General features: G+C 33.6%; 1 protein-coding gene across 1 annotated transcript; it reads right to left on the reverse strand.

Annotated features, from left to right (window-relative positions):
* Positions 1-2,908: 2,908 nt before the first annotated feature.
* Positions 2,909-4,253, reverse strand: LOC132915724 (cytosolic endo-beta-N-acetylglucosaminidase-like). The gene is made up of 3 exons (XM_060975541.1): positions 4,206-4,253; positions 3,522-3,740; positions 2,909-3,218 (listed from the first exon to the last, which is right to left on the reverse strand). The coding sequence occupies exons 1-3, from the start codon at positions 4,251-4,253 to the stop codon at positions 2,949-2,951; spliced, it is 537 nt and encodes a 178-aa protein (XP_060831524.1). The 3' UTR covers positions 2,909-2,948.
* Between the last annotated feature and the right edge of the window lie 7,057 nt (positions 4,254-11,310).

Here is an 11,310-nt window from a genome sequence, read left to right on the forward strand (position 1 = left end):
GTAAAATTTTTGTGTAACATATCAAGTAATGCGGAACTTGCGTACCAATTGCCGACGTAAAGGGCGTGGCCTTTACCTAAATGTGGTTCTAGGAGGGACATTACAATACTTTTTGATTTACCACACTCTTTATGTTCGGACCCTATAGAAGTACCAGCCACCGTATAAAAAATAAAGTCTGGAATGCAACCCGTCTTGCAGTCACAAAGAGCATATATAATCTATTGACAAAGCTGATTAGTTTGTAGTTTCGTTTGTACATTTTTTCTACATAATTTGTAAACTAACGATCATCAGTTACATGTATAGGAAAACAAAATTGTCCACAATATTGAGCCTTGCAACATATTACAATACCATCGAAATCGCAGAGAAATTAGCTTTCAGACAAGTTGCCCAAAATGGTGATTATTCTTAAAATTTCCAGCAATTCCCGTACTAAATCACTAGTATCGTTACTAGTATCGCGCTGCTAACGAAGTGTAGGTGTTCTCAGTAGCATATAAAAATGCATTATAGTTACAGTCGTAAATTATTTATCATGGTTTATGCATGCGCGCAGTTTTGTTGAAATATCAATCCTGAAGTGGAAAATAGATAGTGCATACTCTACTTTGAATTCATTTAAAAAAAATAATACAAGTAATGATTTGGATTTAATGAATCTCCACCAAAGTTGATCGACGATTAGACGTACTTTGACTCTATGATTCTTCGCTAATTCTAACATAAACAGGTCAACTGAGAGTCCATGGCACTCTCATCGCGTCCTACAGATACAAGAGATTTAAAAGCTATGTGCAACTTGTATATAGTATATAAAATTATGTAAAATATTTGTATTGGTATGTAAAATAGCTCGTGCGATACAGCCCCATGCAATGCCCCGGACATTACCGTTTGAAACGCCTGAGCTGGTCCATCTGACTCGTTGTGACATTTAGCCAAATCGGACAGGCATAAGTCGGGATAGGATTGGTGACAGCAATTTGTACAACAGAAGCCTACATTTCACGCAGAGATGCTTTGAGAGGACCGAACCTTTATTTGCTATAATAGTCTTTTCTGATTTATTTTACATTTGCGTCTTAACGTGCTGTGTAATCTGTAATTTGCAATACAAATATATACCGGGATATTTGACCATTTTCTTATGCGGAACGGATAGGGGCTATTGCCGGTGATAAGAAATCAGCGAGAATGTACGGAACTTTCAGTTACCACAGCAAACCATAATTCGATCGAAAATTTCCTGTAGCTTGGAATTAATTTTGGATGAATACATTCCCGTCGCGTAAATGAGGAGGCCATTGGCAAATACTAACGCGCATAGGTTAAAGTCGCTATTCAGATGGAAGAGGCTCGAAGCACGACTAAAATACAAATTGAACAGGATGGAGGTGTTGAACGTTCCCTGTTGCAGACCGTTATTCACTCCGAAGACGATATTCGAGCTTGACATCCAATGAGACACATTTCGAAGATTGTGGACCAAATCACCTGAACTGCATGTTTAAAGAAACCGTATCGTATCAGCTTTTATAGCAAACCGCTCGATCGAAACATGTCAAAATCCCTTTCCAGGACTATGAGTAGAGTTTTGCTACCAGCAGACGCCTGTCACGAATTTTATTATGGCGTGGACCTTACTGTATTTGACCCGGAAGCCAAATTGCTGATCGGGAGGAACGGCAGCCTCTTTACAATGAAACGGTATGAGTCTCTGTATCACACTCTCAAAGACCTTACTAATGGATACTCTGCAAACAGCAAACTCGTTGATCTGTACCTGGCTGGATTTGGTTTGTTGGTTTGTTCTTATCCTTCCCCAGCAAGGGAACTACTTTCCCCATCTTCCATATCTTAGAAAAGTATGCTGGTACAAGAGATCATTGAGCATCAAGGAGAAGAAGAATGTGCATCTTTGCGGGAGCTATAGCTATATTGGTACTGCGTTGAAGATATCGAAGCCTGATAACCTATACCATTCAGCAACTTAAATTGAATCGTTAACGAATCTACCGATGTGAAATAATTCTCTGAGACATCGGAGCCGGAGCGGTTACTAGCCCTGTTTCCTCAGGTGAAGGTACAGACCCTGTTCCAGCGGCTCAACGAAAATCTGCATTTTCAAGATTATGAAATTTGGGAATCTGAGAAGATCATCATACACATTTCGGCGCACACTTCCAAAATTTGTCCCCAGTAGTCTTGTGGGATTCACGAAACTTTTCGCGCGGTAGAAAGGAGACCGGATAAAGAATGCTTCGCTACATACAAATAACAAGTGCTGTTGGAACGAGTGATAAAAGTTTAACAAGTTTGAAGTGATGAAATAGCACGCAAGCACAATACTAATTAAAGACCTGTACAAAGAACAGTTTATAACTTGAAAGGAGGAAACGACACAAGATCGTGAATAACAGAAGCACGTGTTGCGTAGACGTTTATTCTTGGCATGTCATCGCGTTACTAGTAAGTTCTGGGAAGCCGGCGGTACCGGAGACGTCACGAAGTGGACTTATTTGTCGACTTGGTACCAGTAACGATGTATCTTCTGTTCTGTCACACGAGGAGGTTATTCAACTATGGAAGACGGTGAGAATCGTCCGAAGAAAATTTGAGGGCGCCGATCAAGAGGTATAGCATTCGTCTTACTTGCGGAAACGTGGTTTTGGAATCTTTAATTCTCTGAGTGCAGAGAACTCGGGATCTATCAGAGGCCTTACTGATAAACATTTTTATGGCTCTATATCCCTTGCCGTGTTCGATGACCAATGGGATAGAGTAACATAGAGTGCCGAAGCGCTTCTTCAGCTGATTTAAGGTGCGGAAGATTCGGTGTTTGTCTTGTAGCAATTTTAAAGATTATTATTATTTATGGTCTGGAGGACGATCTCTATGTTGTTACTGTTGTCTCAGTGGTCTTATCCCCGTGGACAAAGATATCAAATTCTGACAGTTCGATGCATTGGCATTTTATTTTCAATATTTACAACATTTTTTAATACTCGAATAACATTCTTCCTCGTTTCATAAACATATTGTATCGGTTCTTTTGAACACTCATTTCGATCGTTTTCACTTTTCGGTTCTGGAAGTTGAGGCGATGATGTAAATTTCATGTGCGGTATAGGTACTGATATTTGTGGATTTTGCAGGGATAAATTGTAAAATGGTTTGTGTTTAAATCTTTTCCCATCCTTTTCATATAGTGCCTGCATAAAATATGTGCATTTCAGTTATAATATATTCATGTAATAAATTCAGTTTTTATATATATATATATATATATATATATATATATATATATATATATATAGTTTATTTTGGTTTTTACAATTTGTCCTGAAGGACATTTGGTAAAGTATTATATCTCATCGGTAATAAAAAAAATAAAATAAAACTAAACATAGCGTATGGGTGACTATCCCCAGCAGGGTGCCAACTTCGTGTTTTCTAAGTTATATCTTTTATGATAAATTCAGTTTGTTAAAAATAATGTGAGATATTTAATATACCTGACCACAGCGATAATACAAGCTACCACTGCCACGGCAAAATGATGTTTTGAATACTTCTTCTTCGTAGATAGGTACATGAACATATAAATAAGGAAACAACTGTGCCCAAAATAGATCTTCTATTTCTTCGAATGTCTTAGATCCGAAAAATTCGTGAGTCCAACCTGGACCAAAAAGCGAGACAGAAAGTCCTTCTTGTCGTATTTTTTGTAAAGCCTGTAGATTATAATGGTTTAATGAAATATTAAATGACCAGGACAACATCTTCCCCAAATATCAAGTCCTACATAAATATCACGAATATCTCTGCTGTGATTTTTTGCAAGTGCCAAACTGTTTTCCAATTTTGATTTCGTCCAGTTATAATTCAAGTAAATGCCATCGCAGTTTAAAAAGAAATCTCTGAAACATTGTATTCAGAACATTAAATAAAATTTACAAACAGAAACAATTGTAATTAAGCTCATTTTGCCAATTTAATTTTCCTTCATTGGTTACGCCGTCGTACCATATAATTTCAGAATTTCTAATTGCTTCATGAATATTTTCTGTTAGATATTTTACAAAATAAATTAAATTATTAACTTGCTCACCTTTAATGGTATTTTCAATATTTAATAACCAGCCATCGAACTTATAAAATTTTGCAACAAGTATTAGTGCATCTGCAAATCTTCTTACTTCTTCCTGAGATTCAAGTATTACATCCCAGGTACCTTCTCTTTCCATAATTACAGTACCAAGAACTTTTACACCATGATTATGTGATACATTAATCCATCCAAAAGGTGGCACAGTTATGAAATGATGACTAAAATACACAAAAGTGTCAATAACACTCCAGTGATAAAATAGGTAAGAATCATAAGATTCTGATCCATATATAAATCTGAAAAATCACGGCTATATTATGTATAATATATGAATTAATAAATATAGCGATTTCTATTACCTGTCTTCTAGGCAGCCACCTTTCATATCATGAGAAAGCAACGTTTTAGGATGTACTTCTCTATCCAATTTTTCTAACTGCATTCTTTCTGCGCCTATTTCTAAACCACTGTACACATAATCAGTTGAATCTCGTAGTTATTCAATTTCCGGTCATGGTTTCAAATTACCCACGTTATCGAATAATTCTTTTAAGTTTTCGAAAGGTTGTGACTATGTAACTTCGGTTGTCATCTCTCCGATTTATACTGTTCTACAGACCACTTTCAAATAGTTTTTAATTCATTAACTCAAACAAAGGTTTCTCTTCTTATTTGCTTCACTGGAAAGTTGTATACATGCATGATAGTGTTCCCATCTAAGGGAACTAGCATATCAAATTAAGTCACATGATTTAACATCATTATCTACCAACTGCTAATGAGCAAAAAAATGTTCATTTCTCTATCTGAAACAAAGTATATAAAATAAAATTATGAATTTATAATGCACGTACATCAATGTTTATATGATTGTTTCGACTTTGAAAGTAATATTCTTATTTACATAAGTATATATTCTTTAATATTTTGCAAAAATTATATCGAAACAAACAATTTGGAATAAACATAACTAAGTAAATACTTTAACTTCTTTTTATATTTAATTAAATATTTTATTTGATTTGAGTAGAATTTAACACCTAACCTTCACGTTTAAAATATTACTCTTTCTCATTCTATCTTTCAATTTTATTTCTTCTGCTTCCGTTTTATGATATTTATGACATTTCTTAGTTCAGATATAAGTAACCTTTTCGTAATTTATAAAAAATGACACTCTTTTTAATTATCGTACACTATTAATCCATTACATGTCTTGTTGTAATTTAACTTTTAGCAACTTAAGATATGTGCACGTACAGAGTAATTTTCTTCCTAAGAATAATCATTTAATATTACGATAATACTAGAAACTTAAATTAATTACTGTTGTTAATTAATTTGCAAATAACGTAATGCACAGCCATACACAAGCCATACAAGTTATACTTATGTCCTTTAAGTCACCAGAAATAAATTTTAAATTTTATATTATATATTAATATATATTATAGGGAGAAGCACTATACAATATGATAATGTTAAAGGCATACATGCAATTTATTAGTATAGATACTTACTATATGCAAAGCGTTCTCATCAAAGATAATATGTCGGCTACCAAACGATCGACGGCAACCGAACGCATTTCTGGTACTGATAATAATAGTATAGTTACAAGACAGTTGTGTATCTATGTCCAACTATAAAATTTGAAAATCGATGCTTGGTCTCGCGGCATGTCGCATGTCTCATGGGACATAAAATGTATCGCCTACGGTCTATTATGTGAATATATTAATAAACTTAACAAATTTGTTATTATTTTCTCTAGGTAATTTTTCTCCCTCAAGATTCCGAGGAAAGTACTGAACTGTTGACTCGTTATCAGTATTGTCAAAAGTTCATCATTTATCACCTTTCCCACTTCATAGTCAGGTTTTTCAAACTAAGAGCGGCATATGGTACATTTGTATTGTACGTGCGAGAGGGAGGTAACGTATAGCACAACCACACACAAGTATGTATCCCCTTCATAGTATGTATGCGAGCGTTGTACGATGGCCTAGGACTCCGTTGAGAGAAAAGAGAGAAGCGCAGTGTGAAAATCTTATGCCCTAGATCTCTGGCGAGTATCACACGTGGCGAGCAATTACGTGAATATTAGAATAAAGTTCCTTATAATACCTCTCCAAGTCCTCTCCATATTTTAATAGCCGTAAATTGGCGCAGCAGCGCCAAAATTTGAAAGAATAAGGAAACACATATGTACGTATCTTTCTTTTGTGAGACAGAAGAGCTTTATTTTTCTGGTCTTCCAACGTTGCCGTTGTCACATACGAAATATCGCAGACGAAATCCGACTAAACAAAGCGATAAGATAGCGAAATTCCAAGCGCCTTAGCATAAGTAAGCATCGGATAACACCCGGTCATTCTATCCGTTCTCAGAAATATATGACCGAAGCCTTTTCCCACTCCCACGAACAAAAGAATTTAAATACTCACCCCAAAATCATCCAAGTCAGTCTTGAACAATCACGCCTAGAGCTCGGAAGTGTATAGCAAATAAAAGGAAAAAAAATAAAAGTTTCTTTTTTCTTTAATTTCTTTTTTTCTTTATTATTTTACGTGACACCGTCTGAAGCGTGCTTTCCATTTGCGACTAGTCACTCGATTATAAAATCCATTGCCGAATATGGCACAATTTTTATTCGTACTACCGCGATTAAGGATCGCGCGCGACTCTAAAGTTGCGACTTACCTCGACAAGTCAGTCGCCTGCAACTACAAAGTATACGGAACATGTACGTGCTATTATATCCATCGTCAGAATTATCGCGCGGGACCGAACGTCATTTTGCTGCTAGAAGTGTGGGGACTCCTCACTAAGGACGTCTTAATATATAACACTATTAACTTAAAGCACTATATAATATTATGTAGTTGTAAATTATAATATTATATACTATTATAGTATATAATTATAATACCCTCAGTATAAATAATTAATATTATAGTGATAAAAAACGACAAAAACCTAAAATTTAATTATTTTATTTACGTTATTCAGCTTTTCCAAAGGTTTTTCGTTCAGTACTAATGGTTTCTCGACATAAAAGGTTACTATCCTTTTATGAGAAATGCAGATTGATTAACAGATTGATTAACGTGTTAAAAAATGGATGGTTCTATTAAAAAGAATATAGCTGATCTTTATTATCGGTGTCGGCGCGTGATACTAGCCAGAAATGAAAAGAAGCTGAAAGACGTCCTTATTCCTTATCATTGTACATGCGTCGTGCAGCATCATCAAGTTTTGCTGTATGCGATGGTGCATTATCGTGGAGCAAAATTACTTTTTATTGCCTTTTTTCATATTCTGGTCGTTTTTCACGCAAAGCTTGATATAAATCGATCGTTTGTTGTCGGTAGCGCTCAGTATTAACGGTTTCGCCAGGTTTTAACAGCTCATAATAGATCACATTCTTCTGATCCCACCAAACACAGAGCATCGTTTTCCGTCCATAGCGATTTGTTCTTGTAGCCGATGTCGGTGGTTTGCCTGGAGCTGCCCATGAACTTTTACGCTCAGGATTCTCAAAATATATCCACTTTTCATCGCCAGTCACAATTCCGGTTTTATACTTACACACCTGATATTTATTATATTCTATATATTACATATATTTATCAGATCTAAAGAAAATTATCTAATAAAAAAATTACGTAATTTTGCAAAATACTGTTTGACAAACAGTTTTTTTAATTAGACGTCAAAAATGTGTCAATTACAGATATCTTTCTGTAACAATATTTCTGGGTAATAGAAACAGTGTGATTTCCAACAAGGAAAAAAGATATTATTTCCATGAAAAGTAGACGAAAGTATTCATTGAGAATTTACCCCATTTTATTCATATCTTGACATTTCGAAAATATTTTTATATCACAAAAAAAAAAGAAAAAAAAATCGTAAAGCTACTCAGAAAAATAACAAAATATTATCGAATGTGCCGCTTAATGATACGCTAATTTTATAATGAAAGCACAACACCTTTAAAATTTTCTTAAATTTCGTTAGAAACTTTCAAAACTGCCTAATAAAATACTTCTTATGATATTTAATACGTGAAACAGTTCTCTGCCTACGTTTTCTTAATTATATTCATAAAAATATGAATTTGTATAAATATCAACAGCCTGTACATGATCATTTCCGCTTTTTTTCTATATGGTTTTCTTTGATGTTTACTCGAATTTTCTCTTTCCTCTTTCTCTTTCTACCTTTTTTTAGAAGCGTTCTTTTACTCGTCGATGTCATATCAAGCCTTGACATTGTTAATTAATGTATGACCTAGGGGACGACTTCCAATGAACTTCGAGTGGCAATGCCGCCGTCGCGACGGATTCACGTTTCTTCGTTAGGTACGAACCGTGTATAGTAATTAATGACATGTTCCGCCGACTCATCGCGTTCTTTTTATTCGTTCTTTCTGCGACCTTTTTCTACCGTCGAGTGTACATAGAAGATATGAGCCGTTTCGTTAAGCTCTGTATGTGCATTCGTTTCCATAGATTTTCAAATGTTTTATGCTTTTTCAAATTCAAAAGTGTCGTGGGAATTAAGGGAAATCCTCCAATGCTATTCGGAAATATTGATTTTCTCATTTAATTTATGCGTTTTTCTTTCTTAATGAGAAAAGTTGGTGATATCTTCAAACCTTTATATCTCTATCTTGGTCCGATTAGCAATCAAATAAGGTTCGCAAAGTTTCAAGAAAATGTTTAACGTTAAATTGAAACGGGAAATCGTGCGTATTAGTAAGAACTTTTTTTATATGTTTCTTAATCTTGATTGATTGTTTGTTAACGTTAGAAAAATGCGATTGAGCAAAAAATGGTTGAAAAAGTTTAGTTGCTTTGATTATATAATTATTATAAAGTACTGATTATTGGAATTTACAGCGGTCATAAAATGTATTGGCACGTCATTGTATTTATTATAACATTTGATATACTAATTAATTAAATCCAAGTATATTAAATATCATTTAGCAGTGCTTTCATATGAGTATAAATATTTTATATTATGAAAATGGAATATATAACTAGTGTAGCCATTGTAACGGGTCTCGTATGCTTTTCAAATCATATTTAAGTATATTAAAACAGAAAACAATTCATTTCCAATTTTTTTATTTATTCTTGCGTAAAATAAATCACTTATTTACTAGATGCCTGTATCTATAATTCATTTTATTGGAATTGTACGAAGCAGATTTGCAGGATTGAGGTTAATTAATAATACATTACGAATAAGCTTCTAGCAGATGTAAAACAAGACCTTGTTAAATCTTAACAAGCACATTCGAATAAGATCTTCAACGAAGCACTAAAACACATACATATATCTTCCAATGTGGATGAAAATAAATTGAATAAATACATATATATTGTTATATTCCTTGAAATGAAGAAAAATTCCATTCGCAATTAAAATACGGGCAGGAAAACCTAAAATTTCATAGGTAGTCCAGTTTTTATTTGTTATATATTTAATTAATCGCACCATACATTTCATTAATTTTGAAAAAAGGAGGAAGAAATATATAATGAACAACACGCGTAAAATTTTGTCTGGAAAAAGAGGCAATTATTACATTTCTGAAATATAAATTGGACTAAAATCATAAAAGTTATACAAGTATTATTATATATCGGATTTAGGGTTTTATTCATTATTTCCTTCTGCCTCTTATCTAATTAATTTCTTTCAGTCCCTTTCACGAAGCTATTTTACATTTCGTATACTGTAATAATCTTTTTACTATGCTGCGATCATGCTAATTCTGAACCGAACTTTTAATAATTAAAACGTGAATGATGTCAAAATTTCATGCTTTGAGAATTTATGTTATTTCATTTCATTGATTTATGTATGCACACATATTTCAATATTGAACAAATTTTTTTATAAAAATTTATGAACAAATTTATCAAAATGTATTGTACAATCTACAGTTACCAATTTTTTTGTTTTTCGGAAACTGTTTATCATGCGACAAAAAATAGTAGAATGTAAAAGATGCGTCGTGTCTAAATCTACAACTTTTTGGTATAATCAATACTAAAAGGATAATAAGATTAGCAGATAATCGAATACAATCGAGTATATATCGATTATATAATTATTTAAGTAATAATTTTAATATTTAAGAACCCAAGGGTACCATTTCCTCCTATCCAATCGAGTTCAAAAGTTGCGTAGATTAATTTTGTATTAGCTGAAACTATTCGGGGAAGAAGGTGGCGCGAAACAAACCTTAAAAAAGATTGTCAGATGTAAATAAGAGAATATTAGATTTTTATTCGGTAAAATATTAAAAGAATGCTGTATCATTCTAAAGTATTCATAAAACTCTTGTTCGTAATTTATTAATTGCTTATAAATATGAAATTCTCCTTTTTCTTTGCGGTTTTGTCATAACGGATGTACACCACAATCTTTCCTCCTTTTGTTGGTACACTTCTTCCTCTTGTTCGTCCAGAAGTACCGCTCTTATAGGTAATATAATAATATAATAATAATTAATAATATAATAATGTATCGTGTATAACATCAACCTGACTGGCACATTCATCTCGGATACATCCAATCGGATACAACAAATAATAACGCATGAACGTCCGAACACGGCACGGTCACTGTACGTTTTCGTATAAATGGATCTTAAGTGGATCTATATTGCGAAGTTCTTACGGTAAAAAAAAAAAAAAAAAATAGAAGAAGAAGAAAACAAATGAACTGTGGATGAAATATTGATATATTATATCGACAAATGTACATATGTTTGCTATTTCTGTAAATGAGTGTTACGTATCCAATATCCAGTGAATCCAGACGCTCACAGTGTTGATTGTTGTCGCGAACGATTATACTCGCCTGTAATATATATCTGTAAATTCTATAGAATTTAGGACACCAACCGACGGTTTGACTTTGCCTGTGTTTACTGGGAGTCGGTCGAACGATATAAATAGAGAAGGACAGGGACTTAGGAAGGAGAATAAAACAGGATTTCGAGAAGCGAAGATAGAGAACAACGAAAATGAAAAGCAAGTTAAGAGTTAGAAGGAGAAGGAGAAAGAGAAGAGGAATTAGAAGCGGAGATTTTAGGAGATACGGAAGAAGACTTTAGAAAATCGATTCTTGAGTTTTCACGACTCGATCGCCTGATTTCTAAAAATATC

This window comes from Bombus pascuorum, unplaced genomic scaffold, assembly GCF_905332965.1.
Source record: "Bombus pascuorum unplaced genomic scaffold, iyBomPasc1.1, whole genome shotgun sequence".
Taxonomy (NCBI): domain Eukaryota; kingdom Metazoa; phylum Arthropoda; class Insecta; order Hymenoptera; family Apidae; genus Bombus; species Bombus pascuorum.

Bases quoted from the DNA above. Each gene is read 5' to 3' on its own strand.
- LOC132915724 (XM_060975541.1), bottom strand. From the start codon at position 4,253: ATGGAAAGAGAAGGTACCTGGGATGTAATACTTGAATCTCAGGAAGAA. The intron at 3,741-4,205 runs GTAAGAAGATTT...TATAATCTACAG, and splicing joins TACTTGAATCTCAGGAAGAA to GCTTTACAAAAAATACGACA. The intron at 3,219-3,521 runs GTATATTAAATA...TATTTTATGCAG, and splicing joins TGTATTATCGCTGTGGTCAG to GCACTATATGAAAAGGATGG.